Genomic DNA, 25,027 nt, shown 5'->3' on the forward strand with positions numbered 1-25,027 from the left:
AAGACGACCAGAAGGTTGTGGACGGAGCTTTGATCAAAGCAATTGAGGCAGTTTCAAAGTTGAATACTTGATTTGGTACAAAGTTTTCATTGCACAAGGAATGGAGCCCCATAAGCTTGTTTTCAAGATTTTAATAACCTTTCATGAGCATTTTAGAGTATATGTGCACTCATGTGTTACTCCTTTTTGGTTCTTGTCCACCTACTAGATATATTTTTGACTTGTACATTCTATATATGACATTTGGTATAAACAGTCTTATCTTAATTAATTTGAACTTTGAAGCAATATTTTTCAGTTCTCAGTGAATCTTCAAGTAAACTGGGATGAGAGCACAAATAAATGAAATAGTTTTTTCCACAAATATTTTGTTGTAATGTGATTGATACTGATGTGGACACACATCAACAGAGGCATCGGGCTAATTGGGCTAACAACCCGAACTTTACCATTATGATTTTTTTGATGCGTAGCTCGGAATTAATTTAGACAATTTATGACCTGAAAGAAATATAATTACTAATAGATTTGGAACGTCGTGAGTGAGTTCTACTGTCTCTTACGCCAATTTGCCTTTGTCCTTTTACCATTAGAATTATAAAGCTGTGTAAAACACGATGGTAATGAAAAGCAAAATTAAATATGAAACAAAAAATAAAAAAGTAAAAAGTAAAAGTTTACTATTCCCGAGCATTTACGCACTGTTTTCTAGTAATAATAAAAATATAATTTGTGTGCTAAATCCTTAAATTAAGTGTAACCATTTTAATTTCGTTTTCTCATTTTAACTACAACCATTCTGAGCAAACCCGATCCGTCCTCCCGCCTTATCATACACAACTTGTAGCGTCATTTGCTGAACACTTCCAAAGATGGCGAATACACCATCGTTGTCATTGCCTGCAAACGCCAAGCAAACGTGCGATGCATCATACGGATACAAAATCCCATTTAAGCCAAGCTCAACCGTGGTGCCGCCGCGGAAGGAGAAGGAAACTTTCGGGACAGCCATCGTGTCGAAACCTTTGGGATCGTAACAAGTGTCCAAAAGTTCTACCCCTGACGTAGTCGTGTAGTTCCTCATATTTTCCTTAAACGCGCTTCGCAGTGCCGCATAAGCCTTGGGAGGGAGGCGAGTGATCACGGTGCCCGAGTCGATTATAGCACGGGGTTTTGAGAGAACGGTTGATGGAATCTCCAGTTTCTTACCTCCGACCGTGATGCCTACGATATCAAGACCATATAAGTATGGCGTGTCTGGTAAGGTAATCATCGGCGTGAACCTGACTGATTTAGAGATTCCGGTGGATCCGAAGGTGAGAAGGCCGGTTCTGCCGGAAGAAGGGAGACAGTAAGAGAATATATTATTGTATGTTTTAGCCGTCTGCGACGGAAACGAGAGTACGTGGCGGCTAAGGCCGAGAACTCCAGCAGTCTTGCCGTTAATTTTAGCCTCGTTTTCACTGCAACCGAAGTGAATGCCGTCGAAGACATCGGCGCTTGTTACGGTAAACTTCTCCTTGGCGAGAAATCCGTAAGAGGACGAAGTATCGGTGTACTTGATTCCGTAGCAGCAACGAGGCGCCCTACAATCTCTATGTATATCTAATCGAGGGGATGAAATTAAAAACTCGGTTAATTAGACATAACCGGCGGAAACAAAAAATGCAAAAAAAAAAGAAAAAAAAATGTACAAATCGAACCTGCGGATCTGAGATCACTACACACTGGAGACGTAGACGATACTGTGTCGAAGGAAGTAGAAAAGGAAGGGTTAAAGATGAGTTTGTCTTTGGAGTGGCACTTTATACTTGTATATCTACCGCATTGCCTGCACTTTGTCCACGTCAAATCGCTGCCAGTGTCTACGATCAGTGGCTGGCTGTGTTCAGGTGTTCCGATTCCGATTGTCACGATGTAGCTCCCTGAACCGAGATCTTCCTTGCTCTTGATCTCGTCCTTAACCGGTAAATCTTTGGAACCGGTTTGCGTAAGTCGGTCTCCCAAATTATTTGACTGCTTTGAGTGGATAGAGTTCACTCGTGCTTGGTCGCGTCTGAGGATGTCTGCGTGGTCGAGTTTAACAGCTTTGCCGCTCCCAAAAGGCGAGCACGCGCCGTGCTTGTGCACCACGCGTAGCGACGACTTAGTAACATATTCTGAGCAAGAAATTCATGTTAAACAACACCAAAGACTCCCTAGTAGAGTAAACTTGTTATCTATTATAGTTCGTCTGACAGATGGTGTTAACGGTGTATTCTTCTATCTCGTGTATAAAGAGAATGAATCATTTAGAGAATTAATTTACTAAAAATAGTCACCTTTTGAAGAATGAACACAAGACGATGAAGGAGAAAGAGAGCTGAGCTGGATTGTATGATAATCAACTTTTCCACTCTCTCTTTCTTGAGCTCCCACAATAAAATCCCTGCTGAGATATACACAAAGGAGTATTATGATATTCAGCAATTTATTTATAAAGCTCATTTTGCTATCTCTCACAGCTACAATATTACATGCAATTGATTGGTCCTTTTATAACCAATCTGTTTGTTGAAGAAAGTATCTAGCTAGTGGATGTTGTGGTTAAGATCTATGCTACGGCATAAGTATGGACAGGGCATCATTTTGTTTTTATCTAAGCTTTTGTCCCCAGCTCAGACTCAGTCCAGCGTACTAAAGGGGTTGTTATAGTCAACGACATACTATTATGTGATTGTGGCTCTATACTCCAAGTTTTCAAGTTTGGCGTGCTTATAAGTTATATAACCAATATTCCATTAAATGGTAATGTCATTCTGTGTCTATATTCCAAGTCTCCGAGTACTTAATTCTAGCCGTTCTTGACGGGTTGAATTGTTCCACTTAAATAATTGACTAAGCACTGACCTAAGTTTCAATTGCAAAGTACGCCACTGACCTGAGTCAATTGCAATGTTAAGTCAATGCCCAATGACCTGAGTTGAAATATTTTTCAGCAGTTTATTTTTTTTTTAATTTGAATTTGCACACACGTCGAAACTGTGGGCCCCTGTATGGGTGGTACAGAACTCACTTACGTTGTTTCTTTTTTTGTTAACCTCACTTATGTAGGGAGTCCCTTGTGTTGTTTCATGTATCAAACTTCATTCTATATTGGAATCAAAGAAAATGTATACATCAGCAGTTTGGGCTTTTTCAATAAAAGGTGTAAACTGTTGTATAATCCACACATATTTATTTCTGTACACTTTACTTTCCAGGCCCATCAATCTCTTGGCCCAATTACACACTTGAATAAGAAGGATAAAGCTAATTACTGCCAAATCCATAAAATATAAACCACCTCTTTTATTAGTTTCAACTACACCCATTTGGAGCAAACCCAACCCGCCCACCCGCACCATCATACACAACTTCCAGCGTTTGCTGCTGAACGTTTCCAAAGATAGCAGCGTTATTATCATCGCTATTCCCCGCAAACGCCAAACATACCTGCGACATCTTAAACGCGTATAAAACCCCCGTCGATCCAAGCTCCACGACGGCCCCACCGCTGAAAGAGAACGCCACTTTCGGTATCGTAACCGTCTTAAGCCCGCTGAGATCGAAACACGTGTCCAAGATCGACACCCCCTCCGCGCTCGGGTACTGACTCATCTTCGCCTTGAACGCGGTTTTCAGCGCCGCGTAAGCTTTCGGCGGGAGACGAGTGATGACGGTCCCGGAGTCGATCAGAGCTCCCGGAGTAGAGAACACGGTGGAAGGAATCGCTAGTTTCTCACCGCCGACGGTGATTCCGACGATGTCGAGGCCGTAGAAGGATGTGCCGTCGGTGATCGTGGAGATCGGGGTGAACTTGACGGATCTGGAGATCCCGGCGGTTCCGAAGGTGAGGTGTCCGGTGTAGCTGGCCGAGGAAGGGAGGCAGTAGGAGAAGATCTTGTTGTAGGTCGTCGCCGTCTGCGACGGGAAAGAGAGCTTGTCGCGGCCTAGTCCGAGAAGTCCGGCGACGCCGGTGAACAGTCCTTGGTTGTTCTCGCCGCAGCCGAAGTAAACGCCGTCGAATACGTTGGTGCTCGCGAGGGTGAACTTCTCCTTGGCGAGGAATCCGACGGAGAAGGATTGATCGCCGTATTGAATACCGTAGACGCATGTCGAAGCTGAGCAGCTTCCGGCGTTACCTAATCGGCGGGAAAAACGGTTAACATAACCGGAATAAAATTGGAAAACCGGTTGACATAACCGGACTAAAAATCAGAAAACCGGTTAACAAAAATTGAGAAAAGTAAAACCGAAATCGAACCTGTAGCAGAAGAGAGAGAACTACACGCGGCCGAAGAGCAGGAGACGTTGTAGTACGAGGAAGACGAGGACGGGTTAAAGATTGGTTCCTTTTGGGAATAGCATGTTTGAACACACGGCTCGCATTGAATCCACGTCAGATCGCTTCCCGTGTCGAAGATCAAAGACAAATCGCGTTTCGGTGTTCCGATTCCGACCGACACGACGTAGTTTCCTGTTCCGAAGGTGCTCCCGTCTTTAGCCGGTAGAGCCGTTGACTTGCTTTGCCTGACTCGGTCCGTGAGCTTCTTTGATAGTTTTGAGTGGATCGAGTTTACGCGCGCTTGGTCGAGTCTGAGGATCTCGGCATGGTCTGGTGGACTCGTGGTGGCTTTGCCACTGGTCAAAGGCGAGCACGTGCCGTGCCTGTGCGTCACGTGCAGTGAGGACTTTGTATTAGACGCTGAATAGATAAGTTCACGTTAGAAACAACGACAATTTGCTCACAGATTCTCCAAAAATAAAACATTAGTATTATGGTGGTCGTTGATGTATTATTCATATATTATCTAACAAAATAAAATATAAAATTTCATTGTGATATCAACTACTGGAGTCGAAACATAGTTGTATTCATATTAATTAACTCACTTAACTAGCTAGCAAAATATTCATATTTTCAATCAAGGAACATCTAACTATCGCTTTCTAATATTATGTGCCTTACTGGCAGTAAATTGTCCTTAATTGTAACTTAATTGATATTAAACTATACCTTCATATGATCTTTACATTATAAGGACAACAAATATACAAAAGGACAGAGTATGTATAAGCTAAAACAGAATGAATCATAAGAAATTAGCTAAGATAATATTACCTCTGCTAGAAAGAACACAAGGTGATGATGATGAAGGGAAGAGAGAGCTGAGTTGAATAGTATGAGAATCAATCTCTCCACTCTCTCGTTTTTGAGCTCCATCAGTACAACCCCAACTGAGACATACACAAGTGACTATTATGATATTCAGTACGTTCCTAGTAGAGCTCATTTTATCTCTCTCTTATTTGTCTCTTACAATAATAATAAAAAGTGTGACTCAATGGATGACAATGGTTGGTCCTTTATAAGCAATCTGTTGGGTTAAGAAAGTCTCTAGTGGAGGTTGTTAAACTTTAGAAGCAATCGATTCATCCACATATCATATAAGTTAGGGGACTCCAATCGTTTCACTAACCAGTTGGATAGCGACACTTCAGCTGGCAAAGAGCATTATTGTTATTTTTGTGTGTTTTGTCGTTCACACACCAAGCACAATAAAATAGGATGATATTCCATTACGTGATTAATTGAGTAGTAAACCTAGTAGGTACCCCAAAAAAAAAAAGGGAAAATTGCCAATAGAGAACAAAAAAACAAGTGTGTTGTCCTTTGGTATAAATTCTTTTTTGTCCAATTTTTTTCTTTTTTACCCTTTATATTTCTGAAAACTAATAAAATAAATAGTTTTGTGAATAAAAAAATATATTAAAAATATAAACAATTAATAAAACACCCATATACACAAGCTGGTATTTTTTTTTCTTTTCAAAAAGTTGATAAATAAAAATTTGAAAATATGTTCTACTAAATGTAGAATGTGCCTTCTACGAAAAATGGTATAGTAGAAAACGATTTCTAAAATAAACATGTTCATCTACTATTTTTTAAAACGTACATTCTACTATTTACTAAATTTCTAAATAAGTAAATGCGCATTCTACTAATCCTAAATCTATCTACTTTTTGTCCGGATGCATCTTCTACTTTTATTAAGTATTCTAAAATTCGCGGAATGTGTTTTCTAAAATGTACTCTTACGTCTACTAAAAGTAGAAAGCGTGTTCTGGATTTTTGTCAATCTTCTAAACTCTTAGAAGACGCTTTATACGGATAAGATTACCTGATTTTTGCGAAAATTAATGAAAGTTTCAGTTAAGAAAATATTCTAAAAATCTCCTAAAAATATTCTAACTTCCTAAAACATGTTATTTTCGATTTTACTTGTCAATTTTTTTTTTAAAATGATTTTCCCTTATCTTCTTCATTAATCTATGGTTTTCTCATACTTTTTCTTTTGATTTTTTTTCATAAACTCTTGTTCTATATGATACATATCTATACAACATTTTTAAAAGTTTTATTTTTGTAAAGTTTTATTTTTATTTTTATAAAGTTTACAAATTTTATTTTTATTAAAAACATTTTTAAAAGTTTTATTTTTATTAAAAAGCTCGATAAAATTAAAAAGCTTACAAACATTTTAAACTTTTTATAAAAATAAAACTTTCTAAAATGTTTTTAATAAAGTTATTTTAAAGTTTTTATTAAAAAAAAATTGTAAAGTTTTATTTTTATTTTTATAAAGTTTTAAAAATTATTTAATTAAAGTTTTATTAAAAACGTTTTAAACTTTTTATAAAAATAAAACTTTGTAAAATGTTTTAATAAGTTTATTTAACCTTTTTATTAAAAAAAATTGTAAATTATTTTTACAAAGTTTATTTTTATTAAAAAAAATTAAAAGTTTTATTTTATCTTCCCTTTTTAAAACGTTTTTAATTAAAATTTTTAAAATTCTTTTAGTTGAATGTGTTTAATAAAACTTTAAACAAACTTTATAAAATTTGTAAACTTTGTAAAAATAAAAATAAAACTTTAGAAAAAGTTTTTAATAAAAAGTTTAAACAAACTTTATAGAAATACATTTTAATTTTTTTTATTAAAAATTTTGATAAAATTAAAAAGTTTACATACATTTTAAACTTTTTATAAAAAATAAAATTTTGTAAACTGTTTTTTATTAGGTTGATTTAACGTTTTTTATCAAAGAAATTTGTAAATTATTTTTATTTTATAAATTTTACGAATTTTATTTTTATTAAAAAGTTCTTAAAAAGATTTTATTTTTTTTACATTTTAAAAACGTTTTTATTATAATTATATTAGTTTAATGTATTTAATTAGATTAATCAAGGGTTATTTTTGGGATTATGAAAAAATTATACTAAAGGGACAACTAAATGATGGTTTTATACTATAGAAACAACTATGCTGAATTTTTGTTCCGTTTTAGCAATTTTCCCAAAAGAAGAATCTAGTAGGTACCGAATAATGCATGGATGCGTATCGTGCTTGTATATTAACTTGTGACATCAAATAAAGTTTCAATTTTTCTAATGTCCAACGATAACACATTTATATTATTAGTCCTTTACTTAATGTGTCACTAGTTGTCATCATCATATCTTCTTGACCAAACATTGGCATAGTGAATTGATGTGTCTCTTATTACTAAGAATATTATACAAGCAATAGCTAAGGGTTCTTTAAACTCAATACAATTAGAATAATGAACTATCACTAGATTTTATCATGATATTTAATTTGGCCAAACATTGGCATACTCAATTGATGAATCTCCTATTAATAAGAATACTATAAAAGCAATAGATAAGGGTGCTAACTAAATACATTTAGAGTAATGAAGTATTCAACAAAATGAAAGCAATGCCTTATTCACATCATATCACTTGCTTTAATCTTTACTTATGCGTATACATGTAACTAACATATCATATGTTTGTATCAATTGAGAAAAGAGGTATTGCTTCACGAAATCATTCTCAACAATTAATTTTTTATCATTTTCAATAAGCATTCGGTAGATTAACTATTCTTCAGTTACATTAAAGCAAATTATTGTAGAGAATTGTAAAGCTAGACGCCATGTACGTAAATGATTAAGGGTAACTGTAACCGAAAACATTCATGTATGATTGAGATGATAAGTCCACAGGAACCTCAATTAGTTGCGTGTGGGTGGGCCTGGTTATATTTTCTGGAAAATAATAATATATAGTTCGATAAATATAACGAGTTCAAGTGGGAACAAAAGATTAAGATTCTTCATAAGAATCTTTTATGTAGTGGAAGTGGGAGAAGGCTGGAATCTGCAGCCTAATTTTCCAGAGACTTATGAATTGACAAATCGCCTAATCATGTGGGTTTTGGAAACTCGACAGCCGTCCAAGTTCACAGTTCGTATTATAGTACGTTTCACTTGCTAGCTCTCCATTTCTTGGGTACAATCTCTTACTTATTAATCAAGAAGCATTTTTAATAACTAACCTTTATTTGATAGATTAATAACAACTTTGCCATTATGACTGATGTGACAAGCTCACAGCCCTCCTCAACAAACTAAATTAATGGACCTTTAGTTACTAAGATATTTACAACTAATGCCACTATGGTACCTATTATACATTCTTTTAAAACGAGTGAAACCATATAACATACGACATCGCTCGGTTTTTAGAATAAGTCAATTACACATTTCATATCGTAAAGCTTTCTTAACCGGTTTTCTCCAACAAAGCTTTCTTAACCCATTTCATATAATCTCTAGCGCTCAAGATGTTTTACAATGAACCCACTCTAGCAAAAAAAAAACTTGCATTCTTTATCGTCGTTAACTACAATATAAACAAAACTTATTTTAATCATATGCACTGATACAAAATATTTTCTGCACAACCTGATTGCAGCTAACTAATTTCATGTCCTACCTGATCTGCTACAGAGTTCATTTCATTATAAAACATATTTTTATCATAAAACATATTTTCATGCACAACAGTCAATAATGAAGACATTATATAGTAATTACGTTTGTTCATGACAATATGTCATTCTGTTCATGACGATATGTCCTATACAAGCATATTGTCAAGAACTAATCTCAAGTTTACTACTACACCTATTGGCTAATACTGTTTAAAACATGCACGCAAGCTTACTATCACACCTATTGGATTTAAGATGTCTCCCTTTGCCATTATATCAAGATAAACAAATGAATTTATTTATTTTTGAATAAACTAACGATAAACTAATGAATTTACATGTATCAAAGACACTTATTTCATTGTACAAACATGTCGTGACAAACAATACTCACAAACTCAACTCAAGCTTTACTACCATTGAGTTTACCCATACCAATATCATTGGCTTTTTAAAAAAATCATTTGTTGTCACGCTAAAGTAATTTTACCAGTCTAAACTCAAAAGCCTAATGATCTCTTTTGGCCAAATATTTTGTGGATACATTTTCTAACTATTTCTATTGGAACCAAAGCCAGTTTAAGTACCAAAACAGGTTTGCTACGCGAAGCCCCAATTTTAATTCTTATTGTATAAGAGCTTGACTTTAGTTAGTTTAGTACACCAAAATTTTATATAAAGATGTATATAGACTGTAATAGTGAGTTATGTAATTACTATATAAGTATGTCATTGAAAACTAATATATAGTTCACTGTCATGGAATGAGATGTTATGACATAAACTTTGTGATCAAGACAAAACGATATATTCATCTGTGATGTATTTCGTATTTTCTAAGGAAACGTAACTGCATCCATCTATATTGGCAAAGAATATTTGCTATCCTATCAACTATGGAATTCCAATAATTTAAACTTTGTTAGCAAGGAAAATCAAAATATTCAGTAGTGATTTCTTTCGTTTTTGGTTAAAATATATAGTAATTGAATCAATCTTGGAGAATGATTGCACAAATTCGGCAATAGTTTAATGATTTCATTAATAGGCCAACATTGGGCGAATTGATCTAAGCTATCACTAACTTAAAAATTATATGCCCATTTGTCCCTTGGGCGATCGCCGTGCTCGCACCTCCACTTAAGTCGGCTCTGCAAGCAGCGACCGAAGAGCTTCAGTCTCGCAAAGTACTGTGTACTTTAAAGTCAGTCGGTAATAAAAGATTTGTCAAGAATGAGATCATCGGGGATGAAAAAGAAACTGAAACTGAAACTGAAACTGAAAATGAGACATAAAGAAAAAGAAGCAATTGGCGAGAATCTCAACATATTTGGTTTAAAGTGAACAAATTGAATTTTGACAAAGGAACCCTGATCCCCTTTCAAGTAAATTGCTCGCGGTTTGTAGAGAACAAATATTTTTTTCTTTTGTTTCGATAAGTTAGTTTTAATCAGCCCATTAGATGGTTTGAGCCCATCATATTTGTCATAACGTCTGGTCCATACAATTGATAGTCCAAAACCTTTGCCACTAGAAAATTATGCGATGCACCATCTTTTTTTTTATCTTATCTTATTTATGATGTACTTCTTATTTGTACATTATATTATACATGTTATCAGTAATGTTTTCTGCAAAGAGTATATACGAATTTTTAGCATTCCTAATATTATTTGTATGGCAGTTTCACCCCGTGCAAGGCACGGATCCTTACCTAGTCTATCTTATTAAAACAGAAACATTCTATTGGACCTAACATTTATTTTGTAAGTTTTTAAATTAAATACACATTTATACTTTATAGTTAAACTTACATTAAATCATTAATGTTTCTTTCTTTATACTACTATCTATGTTTCCAAACAATATATTTATTTCTGTATACTACTATCAATGTTTCCAAACAATATATTTTTATACTACTATCAATATTTCCAAACAATACAATAATTAATCTTAATTATGTTATATCTATCATTTTCTTTTTAAAATTTTGTAGAAACGTCATAATTCCATAAAATGTAAAATAATAAACTTTAAAATTTGGAGTATAAGATTACAAATTATGAAATTATTACAATTTAAATCAAATTAGATTACATATCGGTCATCCAACAGTTCAATCGGTTAGTCTCGGGTTCTAATAATTTTTAATATGAATATTTTAAAAACCTAAATTGAATTGTCAGATCTCCGAATTAACCGGTATAATCACAATCGGGTTGAATTTAAAAATACTGATTTAAATGCAAAAATATTTTAAATACACACTTTTAAAAATTACCAAAATATTTGTTAAGTTATTAGTAAAAATTTTCATCGTAAAATATTCCGCGCTTCCAAAGCGCATGTCAAGATCTAGTTTGAAAGTTAATTTATAAAACTAGTGTCACCAACTTTACAAAACTATTTAAATGGATGGTAAGAATTATTTCATTAGAGTATATCATTCCATTCCAGTAGGTTACAAATATAGCCGTTTATCATATTGATATACGCTCGTATTAAATAGAGAAAAAGGTAAGAAATTTATTACAGCCTTTCCCCAAAAACGTGGTCGATAATTTGAAAAATTCTTATATGATTATCTAACGTGTTGTGTCGTTGGTTGGTTCCAAATATGAAACTCTGCAATGCATTATTGAAGGGACTAATATACATCAACAGTTTGATTTTATCATACTCTATCAATAGAAGGTGGGTGATTGATATAATGTTCATTTACTATTGAACGCCAAATGTCAATTCTAACATGTGTTATCACGACTCCTCTTTTTTTGAAAAAACACATGTTACATCAAGTCATCAAGATAATGGTATATGCAAAAACAAATATGTTTAATATCTATAATCTTTTCCAAAAAATATCGACTTAAGTATGTAAAAATACTAATGTTATAGTTGCATGTATATAACAAGGTATTAACAGAATTTAGATCACAATAATGATTATTATAAGTTAAGTTTCAAAATAATAATGATATAAGTTTGTAGTTGTAGGTCTAAAGAAAATATATACTTTTAAAATATTATTTTTTCATTTGTGGTGACTATCAACTTTACTCTCGAGAACAACTCTATCAATAGTATGAGGAGGAAATTCTCAAAAAATGATTAGTTGTTTATTAAAGCAAAATTGATCTTTTGTTAATAAACTTTTGTGATGTTATTGTTTCGGATAAGCATTGGACTCAGAAATGTTAGGGCTTATATGTTCATGATATCTGAACAAACCGATCCTGTACCGGTGGATAAGGCCCAAAACTATATGGGTTGGTAACAGGCCCATTAAACAATTAGCAGCATTGCGGGAAAGCCTAATAATGAAATCTGAGAACCGGTAAAGTAGCTGGATCCGGGTTAAAAGGATCCGAACCAGGCTTGAAGAAACGGGTCTAGCTCTCCTACTCTGCTACAAGAAGAAGAAGAAGAAAAAAAATCTAAAGTAAGGTGTATATGAGATAGAGAAGATAAAGGGATCGGATCTAGCTCTCTTCTTCTTCCACGTCGTCGATCGAAGAGCTGAAAAGTCAAAATTATGGACAAAGGCAAAGCAGTGATGGGTACTGGTCGGAGATGGGCCGTGGATTTCTCCGACCAATCTACTGTTCCATCTACCCGCGACATCCTCGATCCACCTGGCTTCTCTCGTGCTTCTCCCGAACAGGTTCTTATCTCCTTGTCGTTTCGACATTGAATTTCGAATTAGATCCCTTTTATGTTGCCTTGCTTTCGATTGTATTCAATTTAGGAAAATTATACTGGGAATTGACTTGTATTTGCTATACTCGTTGATGTCAGGATGATTCAGCAACGAGCCGCCAAAAGAAAGACGCTGAAGCTAATTGGAAACTTCAGGTTACTTTTTTTTATCAAACAAATCTGATGAAAGTCGCATTCTTTCCATCTTAAAAAAGCCATTTTGACTCTTTAATCTGATGATTAAAAAAAGGAAAAATTATGTTTTTGCTGATGGAGATTTGGGTTTTGATGTGTGGATAAATTTTTAAATAAAGTTTTGTTTTTTGTTGTTGTTGTTGTTGTTGTTGTTGTTGATGTAATGAATGGAGCAGAAAGCATGGGAAGTAGCGCAGTCTCCATTTAAGAATCTGATGATGATGGGGTTCATGATGTGGATGGCTGGCAACACTGTTCATCTCTTTAGCATTGGTATTACTTTCTCTGCTCTTTGGCAGCCTCTCAGCGCCCTACAGAGTGTTGGCAAGAGTAAGCAAACCCAGAATTTCGTTTACGAGTTCAAGTCCCAGAATCTTTGCATCCTTACATTTACACTTCGTCTTGCAGTTTTTGAGCCATTCAAGGATAACAAGGTGGAACTACTTATGCCCAAACTAGTGTTTCTTGCCCTTAACCTTGGAGGCTTAGCTTTGGGTATCTGGAAGGTAATAAAAAAAAATTCATTGTTGCTCCCCTTTCCCTTGCCTCAAGGCAAAAAACGGACTAAGAAGTTTATGAAATACTACTACGTTTTCTCATACAAAGATATATATTTCACTTTCGCAGCTCAACACTTTGGGGCTTCTTCCAACACATGCATCAGACTGGGTCTCATCTCTACCGCCTCCTCAGGTTTGTAATTTTTCTTTCTGCAGCAAAATCTTGTGTCCACCTCATATTTTGATTTATCATCTCTACTGCTTATACACATCATGTTTCCTTCCATTTTCTTTTTTTTTCAGGAGGTTGAACACTCAGGTGGAGGATTTGTTTTCCACTGATAAGCAAGTCTCTGTCTCTGTCTTGTATTTTAAATAATCCGCCAAAACTGGGATGATGATGAAGACATTTTTGTGAGATAACCGCCAGAGCAACTTAAACTGATTTGTTTAAACCTGTCATGAGGGGAAGATTTATATGAACCTTCTTGTAGCTTTTTCAAAAACATTCAGAAACCATTTAGCTTCTTTCTTTCACTTTTTAAGTATGATGTTCATTATTCATCATTACTGTGAACTGTATTATTGACGCTGAAGGGACCTAGTTCTCCCAGCTTTTTGTTTCTCATCTTTCTTGACCAACCAATGAAAGCATTTTGTACTGTATATAATCGTTCCAGAGACCTTCTAAACCATTCAGAAGGTCTAAGAGGTGGACTTCTAGAGGCTATGGAAACTAGGTCAAGTTTTTTTTTCGGGGGAAGCACAAGACGTGGAACAGAGTGCAGTCTTTAGAATCATGTAAGTCGGTCTACTCGATATACTTTCCACGACAAAAAATGTTATTACATTTATAAAGATGGCAAATAAATAAAAAAGATTTACAGGAAGAAAAAAAAGAACCCAAAAAGAGAAATAGATTATTTTTTTCCACAAAATTTTATTTCTTTCTATCTTCTTCCGTTCATCTAGTGATTCATAAACAAAAACAAAAATGAATCAAACAACCCTAAACAAAAACAAATGATCCGAAAGTTTCGACCTTGATCACAAACAATAAAAGTTCCATTCTTTTTTTTTTTTGAGATCTCAAAAACATTCATTGATTTTTTTTTTTTTTATAATAGCAGCGAATCTGAGTTCATGTCCGCGAGGAAACACCCCGATCCTTGCAACCACTTGTCTGATTACAAGCTTAGATACGGCACCGATGGTTACAAATCGTTCCAGAACATGTTCTCCGCATCCCTCAGCGACGGAAGAATCAAGATCAAACTCCAACCAGAAACAAAAACACCACCCAGATGCAGTCACTGCTCTCTTCTCCATCCTCATCACCACAACCACAACAGCAAGAGACTCTACATCTGTCTGATCTGCCGCTCGATATCCTGCTCAAGCCACCTCCTTTCTCACACCCAATCCAACAAAGGCCACGATTTAGCCGTCGACGTCGAAAGATCCGAGCTTTACTGCTCCTCCTGCGTGGATCAAGTCTATGATCCCGACTTCGACGAGGCTGTCGTGTCCAAACACCTTGTTGGTACTCGTGTTAATAAAGATGCTGCTGTTAGTGGTGTTGGTATCAGATCGAACAAGAAGAGGAGGTTGTCTGCGGACTCGCAGCAGTTGATTATAGGGTCTAAGCAGTTCCTGGTGGATCGGAGGGAGAAGTGGTCGTTCCCTTTAGGGCTGAGAGGTTTGAATAATCTCGGGAGCACTTGTTTCATGAACGCTGTCTTGCAAGCCCTTGTTCACGCTCCTCCTCTCAGGAACTTTTGGTTGAGTGGTCAGCATAACCGTGATCTCTGCGAGAGGAGATCCATGGGTCTGTTGTGTTTGCCTTGTGATCTTGACCTCATCTTCTCCGCTATGTTTTCTGGTGATCGGACTCCTTATTCCCCTGCTCATTTGCTTTACAGGTTTGTTTGTTTGTTGAACATATCTTCAATAGACATTACTTTGATAGGTAATCTGATCTTTTTGTTTTGTTGTTGTGTATAAAGTTGGTGGCAGCACTCGACGAATCTAGCTACTTATGAGCAGCAAGACTCTCACGAGTTCTTTATTTCGCTTTTGGATTGTATTCATGAGAATGAAGGCAAGTCCAAGTGTCTTTATAAAGGTAAAAAAAAATAATCTATTTTTTTTTTGTAACAATTTTGTTATCTGTTTGTTTAAATCCTTTTGTAACTTTGTTTATGTGCAACAGATCATGAAGAGTGTCAGTGCATTACTCACAGAGCATTCTCTGGTCTTTTAAGATCAGATGTGACCTGCACAACGTGCGGAACCACCTCAACGACATACGACCCTTTCATCGACATTTCGCTTACTCTAGATTCATCGACGGATCGAAGCAGAAAGAGCAGAAACAGCGGCAGCGGCGGGGAGCCGAGCGTGAACGCGCCGATGATGCCGACGCTCTCCGGGTGCTTAGACCTCTTCACTCGGTCGGAGAAACTCGGTCCCGACCAGAAACTGAACTGCCAGAGCTGCGGAGACAAGAGAGAGTCTTCGAAACAAATGTCCATAAGAAGACTCCCTCCGCTCCTCTGCCTTCACGTGAAGCGTTTCGAGCACTCTCTCACCCGCAAGGCCTCGAGGAAAATCGACAGCTACTTGCAGTACCCTTTCCGCTTGAACATGTCTCCTTACCTCTCTTCCTCCATCATTGGCAAGCGGTTCGGGAACAGGATGTTTGCATTTGATGGAGAAGGCGAGCACGACGGTTCTTCAGCAGCGTCTGAGTTTGAGATATTTGCGGTTGTGACTCACTCGGGGATGTTGGCGTCTGGTCACTACGTGACGTACCTGAGGCTTAAAGGGTTGTGGTATAGATGCGATGACGCGTGGATCAATGAGGTTGAAGAGGAGGTGGTGAGAGGGTGCGAGTGTTATATGCTCTTCTATGCGCAGGAGAGAGTGATTCAAAAGGCTCACAAGGAGTTGAGTTATCAAGTTATCTCCATGGCTGATGCATTTCCCTTTGATTGATTGTTTGCTGATCGTCTCTCTTTTTTTTTTTACTTGGCCAAAGATTTTGATGCATTTTTACCTTAAATACTTTTTTTTATTGATTGAAGGTTAATGCAAAATATTTGGGAAGTCAAGTTTAAATGAAGAATTTTTTTTTACAATATTTGTGTTCAAAGTTACACTTGTGTTATTACAAATCCAAGGACCACAACTCTTTAAACACATCATGTTACATAAGGAGTTATATCATATAATGGGGTAGGCCTTTCTTAAGTTTTTATATCTTGGTCATCTACCTACTACCTCCATTGGCAAGTCTCTTGAGATGGTTAAATGCCTTGTGCTTAATCCACTGCCTGTCATATGGCAGATACGCATTCATCGAGTGTTCATACCTGTAGGGTCACACACAAATCAGTAAATAACTTGTAATTATTCTTACATGTGGCAACACACTAATGACAAACGAACTTCAAGTATTATCAACTAATGGAATCAAAGCTTATTCAACATGGGAAATCCTAACGATACATTACTTGCCAGAGATCAAGCAAACCTATTGGATTCAACTCTTCAGAAAAAAGTAACGGTAGTAATGAATAACTAACTTATAAGATATATAAACACAGTGAACAGGTCATGTGAATTTGCCAGTGTTCTGGTATTGCACAGCATTTGGGGGAAGGTTGGGAGACTTGGACATTCAACTCAGGAAACATAAGAATCAAAGAGAGAGAGAGGAAGGGGGTAGAGAGTCTTACACCAAAGCGCTCATGTCAGCAAAACCATCCATAAAGTTGTAAAGATCAGAAATGTCATAGCTAAGATTTCTGAGAGATGGATTAATCTCCTTCAACTTCCTCTCGTACAAGCCACATATACCTGTTCAGAGCAAGCGCACACACATCAATCATCTCATAACACCATTGCCGTCCCTCCTTATCTAACCACCATCCTAGCAAATCACAGAAACAGCTATGCAAACTATCCATATCTTATACTATACCATAAAGATAAAAACCTCAGGCATAATCAAAACCAAAGTCAAGAATAAGTAACCATTAGCTATAAGCTAGTATAGCAGAATGGTGAGTTTGATTACCATCCATAGCTTGGCCTATAGAATCATAGTCCATAAACGTCCTCGTAGCTCTGCTTGGTGAGTTTTGCAACAAGATGATGGTGTGCCTACCGTTATGGCTACTAGCCTACGCAACGAATAGAAATCTCATCATAATAAGAGCTGAGAGATTCAAAACAAATCGAAATCCTAGTTTCTCTGAAAAAAACGAAATCCAAATTGATCTTGCCGAAAGACTGAGCTAGATTTTCTCTACGCGATTGACTAATGAATCAATTAAACTACGTAATAGGAACGTAAAAGATGAAATCGATTACCATCCTATAGTGACGGATTGACTTCGATGGGAGATTCGAGGGTTAGAGACGACGAAGAAGACGAACTCACAAACTGTCACTGTTTCAGTGAGCAAAACAAAAGGAGAAATAAGCAAGAATCTAGAGGGCTAAAGAGTAAAGTAACATCGAGTTTCTGTCTCTTACCAAGTGGCATCTGATAGTGAGATAAAACAGCGTGTATTCCATTTATAATGTGAAAACTACAAGCTGTTTTTTAGAAATTAGCTGCGAGTATTCTCTTCTAAGAAACGACATGTAGTTAGTGTTTTGAAACAGTATACAAAAAACCTTTACAAAAGCAAAAGTTTAATATCATCGTCATCTTCTGGTTGGTTCTCTGGCAACACATCAGAGGGTACAAGATCATCCAAATGATCAGAATCCGGAACGAGGACAATGAAACACAGCGTAGCGAATCTCAGGACATTCCTAAGAAGAATCACGAGCCAGAGGTTCCCAAACTCGTGTCTGGTGACACCAAAAGCGTGAAGAACCAACCCTCCACTCCACTTAGAAGCAAGCTGTCCGAAGCTATCAATGCACATGAGGAAAGCAAAGAACGTGCCTTCGATTCCCAGAGGACAAAGCCTTGTGCTGAGAACGATCATGGGGATCCACCTGATCTTACTTATGATCCTTGAGAAAGATTCTTCTGTTATCACAAAGAAGGAATCGGGTATCCCAAGGACTATGTTCCAGCGTTTGATGAAGACGAGGTCGAGCATTCCTGATAAGCCGTATAGGAGTTGTGCAAAGAAGAGTATGTGCCTAAAGGAATAGCCTTTGAGCTTCTTGTGGTATATCAGAACTCCAAACATCGATGCTAAAGCTCCTATCGCATATATTATGCCCACAAACTCCTGCATTTAGACCAAAAAAACAAGGAAGTATGGATCTAGCTCTCATAACTGCATGTCTGGTTGAAGAATTGTTGCTGTTCAAAACAGAACTACAAACCCCAAAGACCATTACTACAACAGAATTAACTGGGGGTTTTACTCCAAGCCAACAAACAGGCTCATATTTGGTCCATATAATTATCATGACATATAGCCGCAGTGTCAGTTCGAGGTTGTGAGTTATGGGAGCCACTCTTGCTAACTTCCAACTGCATTTAGTTACACTATACTAGTTCTTATGAAACAATCTATGTCAAGCCCATACCATATATATGACCACTAATTCAGGTTTTTTCATCTCAATCCTATATTCTTGTGGGCAATGCGAGACTGTGAAACCAACCTGGGAGAAGGCGGGACCAGCTTTAGGATCAGTGTACCAGTAGAAGTAGCCTTCATGAGTACTGATATTGAGAGCTAGCGATATGAACATGTAAAGTGATGGCTTCCATACTTGAGGGTACTTTATAGTTTTGTACATTCCCTTCACCGCTACTCCTACGCCATCTTCGTCCTGAACATCATTCAATGATTGCTCAAAGTTTCATCAAAATTTGAAGTGATGGGAAGCAGAGGAAGTAAGTATAAAAATTGCTCCGGTGGAAACAAATACACACAAAGCAAATTGCTGCAACGCAAATGCTAGTGAGAGAGATCAAAAGAGTTCAGGTTACAGGCATAGCTCCCACCTTTTTGTTTTTCTGTATAAGGACAGTAGAAGATCTTTTCTCGTAGATGAAAAGCCCAAGTATGATAATCGTTGCAGGTGGCAGTGTTAATACCCCTAATGCTCCCTGTCATGCAGAATGGAACATTATAAACTTGTAGAAGAGCAAAAAACTAGAAGAAAGTCAGCGGACTTCAGTGAAGTCTTTTCAACTTTTCATCAAAATATGTTGAGGAAAAAAGCTCAACCTGAGGTCCAAGCCTGTGAACAAAGACTCCACTAGTTGCGTATCCCACTAAAGCACCAGCAGACGAACAAACCATACAAAGGCTCTGTATATCAGGAGCCAAAGACCGGATATTGATGCTGTTTGTTGCTATACACGCATCAATTACCACCTCTGCAATGGCCATAGCCGCAGAGACACCTAAGAGACAGCTCAAAGCCAAAGCAGCAGGCAACTTACCAAGAACTACAAGTGCAATCGCAGAGACCAAACCAAGAACACCAGCGACCACAAAATAAGGCTTTCTTTTGTAACCTCTGATCGGGAAAACATCCGTGAAGAGACCCCAGACGGGTCTCATGACCCAGGGGATGTAATACAGTCCCACGTAAAGCTGCACAACCGATGGCTGCACTTGCTGCACATCTTTCCAGTAATAATCTGTGATGACTTTGAATATTGAACCGGAGAACCCTTGGTTTAGGCCGTATACAAGGACCACGCCTACAACAAAGCTCGGATTTAGCCGAGAACACAACATTCGTAGCCACTGGACAGGCTGAAGCAGAACGGAGACAACAGCGTTTCTTCCATGCCTTGTCATCTCCACAGAATGATCTGAAACTGGTTTCAGCAGAGGTTTTTCCACTGAGAAGAGTTTCTCAGTTTCCAGTGTCTCCATGGTGTTTACTCTTCGGATCTGAAAAGTACTGAAAGCAAGAGGGACTTTAATAGTTATTTTAGAGTAAAAAGAAACTCCTTTTTAGACTTTCAAAAAAGATTTCTAGAGTCACACTCACACGAGAAAGCATTGACTCTGTAGTCTGTAAGCAATGACGTCTTTCTTCAACTAACCCAGTCTTAAATTCCACAAATCCTAAACCATAATTGCCTTATCAGCCAAAGAGCCAATGTTTCATCTTACCTCTCAAAAGCACTAATCCCATATATACGTAAACAATTACTTAAACCAATATGGGGTCAAAAGTTACTTTACACTAAAATCCAATTAACAAAATAAAAGAATAAGAATAAAGCAACGTGCAGAACATGTGTACGATTCCCACAAGCCAAAGAGACTACTATATCTAACGAGTTAGTCATCGCTGGAAACTAAACCAAAAAAAAGAAGTCAAAACAACAGAGAAAAATGGCAGGACTGTTTGATAAACAAGCAGATCTATACCTAGACGCCAGACCCAATTACCCATCAGAATGGTTCTCCAAGCTCGCCGATCTCACCGATCACCACGGTTTAGCCTGGGATGCCGCCACTGGCAACGGCCAAGCAGCTCTCGCCGTCAGCATTCGATGCTTTAAGAACTTTGTTAACAGCATTTTCGGATCTTGCAATTGATGAGTTTCGTTCATGTGGACACAGGTCGCGGATCACTACGAGAGAGTCGTGGCGACGGACGTGAGCGAATCGCAGCTGAAACTCGCAACGACGCATCCCAAGATCGACTATCGCCACACCCCGTCGACGATGACCGACGACGAGCTGGTGGAGCTGATCGGAGGAGAGGACTCGGTGGATCTGATCACCGTCGCGCAAGCCGTGCACTGGTTCGACCTCCCGAGATTCTACGCAGTCGCAAAGCGCGTCCTGCGTAAACCCGGCGGAGTCATCGCCGTGTGGGGATACAACGACGTCGTGGTGTCGCCGGAGTTCGACGCGGTGCAGTATCGTTTCCACGCCCAAACGCGGCCGTATTGGAAGTATCCGAATATTCAGCATGTTTTCGATGCGTACGAAGCGTTGCCGTTTCCTTTCGAGAGCGTGGGGATGGGATCGGAAGGGGAGCCGTTGAAGCTGGAGATGCCTAAAACGACGTCGTTCGAGGGGATCGTGAGGATGTTTAAGTCGTGGTCGGCTGTTGTCACGGCGAAAGAGAAAGGTGTTGATTTGTTAACGGAGAGTTTGGTCAGTGAGCTTGAGACTGCTTGGGGAGGATCTGACGTTATTCGTACTGTCGTTTACAAAGCGTTTATGATCGCAGGAAAAGTTAGCGTTTGAATCATCAAACGTTTTAAAATGCGTTTGCGTCCATTTCTTACATAATAAAATGTTTAATAAAAATATAACTCGCACGTCGGAATGGAATGAAATGACAAATGTGTTCTTTGACAAATCAAACAAAAAAATACACTATAATAACGTTCACATATATTAAAACCTCTCATGTTCTGCAACAAAACCACTTAATTAAAAGAAAATAAAACTATAATCACCTTTCCTTAAGCATCATCTTCTTCCTTTAATCAATCTTAACTGAGGAATAGATGAGTCTTGTGAACCAGAGACAAGCATAGAACCCTATTGTTCCTGTGAGCACAAAGAATGCGTAAGATGCGATGAGCATGTACCCAAAGTAAAGCATAGCCGAGACCAGTTTGGTGATCTGAAGCTTTGTGAAGAAGTAGAACGTGGCGTAGAGGAAGAGATAGAGAGCTGATGAGCCTGATGTTAGGTAAGATCTCCACCACCAAAGGTAGTCCTCGCTGCAGAGCTGGAAGTAGCAGAGTACTACTGTTATCTCAGCGCAAGTAACGATGAGGATTACAAAGACGAGGAAGAGGAACCCGAAGATGTAGTAGAACTGGTTGAGCCAGATGGATGTGAGGATGAAGAAGAGCTCGATGAAGACTGCCCCAAAAGGTAGGATTCCTCCGATGAGGATTGAGAAAACCGGGTTCATGTACCAAGCTTGCTCTGGGATCTGCCTTGGGATTTTGTTGGTTTTCACTGGGTCATCAACCGCTGGTTTCTTGGAACCCAGGTAAGCTCCAACAAAGACGAGAGGAACCGAGATGCCGAACCAGAGGAAGATCAATGCGAACATTGTTCCGAATGGGACAGCCCCTGATGACTTCTGTCCCCAGATGAGAGCGTTTAGGACAAAGAAGATGGCTGAGACAACCGCAGGGAACAAGAAGGCTGTTCTGAAGGCGATTCTCTTCCACTCTGTTCCTTTGAACATTTTGTAGAGACGTGAAGAAGCGTAACCAGCAAAGAGTCCCATGAAGACCCAGAGCAGAAGCATGGCCGTCATCAGACCACCACGGTTCGAAGGGGAGAGAAACCCGAGCATGGCGAAGATCATTGTGACAAATACCATGCCTAAACACTGGACCCCTGTACCAACGTAGACGCAGAGCAGATCTGAATTGGCGGGAAGTCTGAAAACATCACCGTGGACAAGCTTCCATCCTGTCTCTTCCTGAGCTTCTTCTTGAGTCTCGAGCTCGTTGTATCGTGAAATGTCACGATAAAGGGTCCTCAGCATTATCATCGCCACCATACCAGATAGGAAGAGGACGATCATCAGAGAATTGACGATAGAGAACCAGTGGATTTGGTTGTCACTCATTAGAAGATAAGCGTCCCATCTAGATGCCCACTTCACTTCACTTTCCTGAACAGAGGAGCAGCGAAAAAAAAATTGAGAACAAGAACTCCATAGCATTTACTTGAAGACACAAAGCAAAGAGTTGTTTGTAATATAAAAAATACTTGCCAGGAAATCAACATCATAAGTGAAGATGATCTCCTTCTTTGGTTCAACTTCTTGAGGGGTAGCCGAGCTAACGACAAGGCGTTTTGTGTGAGGATCACAGGTCGTCAGACGGGTCTTCTCACTCCACTCTCCATCGTATTCATGCTTAACACTACAAACCAAGGGAAAGACTATCAGTATTGAAGGACAGGGGATCCCAAGAAACATTTAAATCATGGACAAAGAAACACACCTGTAAGGTTTGACCTCAAATCCCACAATCCTTGCAGAATCAGTTTGCATATCTAGGTGATATCGGACTGTAAACGCCAAGTGATTGTGCATAAAGTACTTTTGCTCTTTGCTCTGTGTACACAAAACGCAATTCAGAAAATCCAGCTCTTTCGCATGCAGTTAAAACACTGTTGAACAGTCAGAAACCTACTTACCCCTTCATACTGGCCTTTAAGACCAACATGATAGCCAAGCTGATAAACAACAGCTGGAGAACCCTGATCCCCTCTTTCAATTGGAACCACAAGAGGGAGGTTATCGAGGATCCTAGCATACACACAAGAAAAAAAAAAGACTCGTAAGAAAAACTGACACAAGAGAAAACAAATATAAGTTTCTATTTTTGGTTCCTACATGTTGACACGGTACTCATCGTCGATCTTTTCTTTGAACGCTTTGGCTGTCTTGTCATCAAGAACGACCCGGCAGAGAACATTGCACATCTTCGCCTCCCGCATTTTAAACTGCACTTGTTTCAACTCCAAAAAAAGGTTATAGAGATAAAAGCACAAGACTGATCGTTAAAAAGCAACAGAGACAAACCGAATATGGAGCATTTTCAATGCGGTCACCACGAAGCACTTCACCAAGATTCTCAGTACTATCAACAATCTTCTTAGGTTGACAGAAAGGAAGCGAGTAATACGAGTACGGAAGCTGAGTCTTTATTGAGGATAACTTATTCACTTTAACCTTCAGCTCATCACCCTGCAAACAATCAATGTACCAGATAAAGCTCCTCTATAATGCCTACATTGTTCAGATCGAGAGACTCACAAAGTAAAATCAAAGCCTCCAGCCAAAAATAAAAGGCTTAAACAAACGTCGGTGCATCAGCACACCGACTCTCATTCTCTATAAGCTCTCTCCGCAGATCAAGTACTGACCGCAGATCGAAAGAGATCCAATTCAGATCTAAAAAGCCTGGGAGCAACGAATTTTTTACCTTTTCGAAATCCTGAGGAGCGACGCCTGGGAGGTAGAAAGAGTGAGCGACGTGAATGAAGAGCAGAAGAGTGAAGGCGATCGCGGATCTCCGAAACTGCGTAGCCATGGCTGTGTTCCCACTAAACGAAATGACCAGATCTGAAGCTACGCTTATACAGTTTGTTTTATGCTCTCTTATGCGCTTGGAGACGACGAGAGACTCACCCGCTTGTTAGTAAACAGCCCGGTTCAGTTCGTTACTGTTTGATCCTTGTTAGCTATTAATAATACGCCACGTGTACATTCATTAAGTTTTTCCACTTATGGGCTTAAACCGATGATTCCCCCATTGTGACGTTATTAGTTAGTTAATTAAAAGCATCGATAATGAATGGAGTATTTATTTTAGATCTGCTTTTGTTTGAACTTTGAAGTGTTCCAAAAAAAAAAAGAGATCTGCTTTTGTTTTCTGAACAGGTGCATATATTTTAAGCTAATGAACCATTTAAGGAAAAAGAAAGAACTAAATCATAGATTCAGTACAAAATTAAAACTATTTTTAAGGCATCATCACGTAGGTTTGAAGTAATTGTTTTTTTTTTGCAAAAGAAGTTTTGAAGTAAATGTTGATTTAAAGAATGTTGAGAAAATTACGGGGTCACTTCAAAACTCCGATGTTATGTTTCATATCACTTTAGTTTTTTTTTTGTTTATTGCATAAAAATATCGTTTTATAATTTTACCTTAAATTACAGTTATTTTCAGTTTAATATTAATTGAAAAATGCATTGATCTTATAAATAAATATATTTATCTAAAATATTATTGATTAAATAGATGATATTTTAAG

The 25,027-nt window shown here is 37.8% G+C and overlaps 8 protein-coding genes across 9 annotated transcripts; 3 read left to right on the top strand and 5 right to left on the bottom strand.

Annotated features, from left to right (window-relative positions):
- Positions 1–655: 655 nt before the first annotated feature.
- Positions 656–2,572, bottom strand: LOC108824728 (aspartyl protease family protein At5g10770). Its single transcript, XM_018598124.2, has 3 exons — positions 2,322–2,572; positions 1,704–2,159; positions 656–1,605 (listed from the first exon to the last, which is right to left on the bottom strand). Exons 1-3 carry the CDS (start codon positions 2,485–2,487, stop codon positions 785–787), a joined length of 1,443 nt encoding a protein of 480 aa, XP_018453626.2. The 5' UTR covers positions 2,488–2,572; the 3' UTR covers positions 656–784.
- Positions 2,573–3,181: 609 nt separating this feature from the next.
- Positions 3,182–5,360, bottom strand: LOC108816127 (aspartyl protease family protein At5g10770). The gene is made up of 3 exons (XM_018588702.2): positions 5,144–5,360; positions 4,286–4,726; positions 3,182–4,163 (listed from the first exon to the last, which is right to left on the bottom strand). The coding sequence occupies exons 1-3, from the start codon at positions 5,313–5,315 to the stop codon at positions 3,340–3,342; spliced, it is 1,437 nt and encodes a 478-aa protein (XP_018444204.2). The 5' UTR covers positions 5,316–5,360; the 3' UTR covers positions 3,182–3,339.
- Positions 5,361–12,254: 6,894 nt separating this feature from the next.
- LOC108827797 (uncharacterized) lies at positions 12,255–13,882 on the top strand. The gene is made up of 6 exons (XM_018601286.2): positions 12,255–12,539; positions 12,674–12,730; positions 12,946–13,099; positions 13,178–13,275; positions 13,397–13,462; positions 13,573–13,882. The coding sequence occupies exons 1-6, from the start codon at positions 12,411–12,413 to the stop codon at positions 13,609–13,611; spliced, it is 543 nt and encodes a 180-aa protein (XP_018456788.1). The 5' UTR covers positions 12,255–12,410; the 3' UTR covers positions 13,612–13,882.
- Positions 13,883–14,120: 238 nt separating this feature from the next.
- LOC108843403 (ubiquitin C-terminal hydrolase 22) lies at positions 14,121–16,411 on the top strand. Its single transcript, XM_018616596.2, has 3 exons — positions 14,121–15,191; positions 15,276–15,394; positions 15,482–16,411. The coding sequence occupies exons 1-3, from the start codon at positions 14,413–14,415 to the stop codon at positions 16,264–16,266; spliced, it is 1,683 nt and encodes a 560-aa protein (XP_018472098.2). The 5' UTR covers positions 14,121–14,412; the 3' UTR covers positions 16,267–16,411.
- On the bottom strand, positions 16,368–17,791 carry LOC108843404 (enhancer of rudimentary homolog). Its single transcript, XM_018616597.2, has 4 exons — positions 17,647–17,791; positions 17,351–17,456; positions 17,010–17,130; positions 16,368–16,643 (listed from the first exon to the last, which is right to left on the bottom strand). Exons 1-4 carry the CDS (start codon positions 17,647–17,649, stop codon positions 16,541–16,543), a joined length of 333 nt encoding a protein of 110 aa, XP_018472099.1. The 5' UTR covers positions 17,650–17,791; the 3' UTR covers positions 16,368–16,540.
- A 41-nt stretch (positions 17,792–17,832) lies between these two features.
- LOC108842373 (probable folate-biopterin transporter 6) lies at positions 17,833–20,787 on the bottom strand. 2 transcript variants are annotated; one of them, XM_057002834.1, is made up of 6 exons: positions 20,646–20,785; positions 20,260–20,336; positions 19,482–20,169; positions 19,256–19,360; positions 18,910–19,080; positions 17,833–18,527 (listed from the first exon to the last, which is right to left on the bottom strand). In XM_057002834.1, the coding sequence occupies exons 3-6, from the start codon at positions 20,139–20,141 to the stop codon at positions 17,958–17,960; spliced, it is 1,506 nt and encodes a 501-aa protein (XP_056858814.1). In that variant the 5' UTR covers positions 20,142–20,169; positions 20,260–20,336; positions 20,646–20,785; the 3' UTR covers positions 17,833–17,957. The 2 variants fall into 2 exon arrangements, with proteins under 2 accessions (XP_056858814.1, XP_018470770.2); XM_018615268.2 differs by lacking the exon at positions 20,260–20,336 and having other exon boundaries at positions 20,646–20,787.
- On the top strand, positions 20,514–21,476 carry LOC108842374 (uncharacterized). Its single transcript, XM_018615269.2, has 2 exons — positions 20,514–20,759; positions 20,841–21,476. Exons 1-2 carry the CDS (start codon positions 20,610–20,612, stop codon positions 21,474–21,476), a joined length of 786 nt encoding a protein of 261 aa, XP_018470771.2. The 5' UTR covers positions 20,514–20,609.
- A 50-nt stretch (positions 21,477–21,526) lies between these two features.
- LOC108842372 (transmembrane 9 superfamily member 8) lies at positions 21,527–24,422 on the bottom strand. Its single transcript, XM_018615264.2, has 7 exons — positions 24,197–24,422; positions 23,794–23,958; positions 23,605–23,714; positions 23,406–23,517; positions 23,210–23,322; positions 22,978–23,128; positions 21,527–22,875 (listed from the first exon to the last, which is right to left on the bottom strand). The coding sequence occupies exons 1-7, from the start codon at positions 24,302–24,304 to the stop codon at positions 21,718–21,720; spliced, it is 1,917 nt and encodes a 638-aa protein (XP_018470766.2). The 5' UTR covers positions 24,305–24,422; the 3' UTR covers positions 21,527–21,717.
- Positions 24,423–25,027: the final 605 nt, after the last annotated feature.

The sequence above is a fragment of the Raphanus sativus genome, chromosome 2, assembly GCF_000801105.2.
Source record: "Raphanus sativus cultivar WK10039 chromosome 2, ASM80110v3, whole genome shotgun sequence".
In the NCBI taxonomy this organism is placed as follows: Eukaryota; Viridiplantae; Streptophyta; class Magnoliopsida; order Brassicales; family Brassicaceae; genus Raphanus; species Raphanus sativus.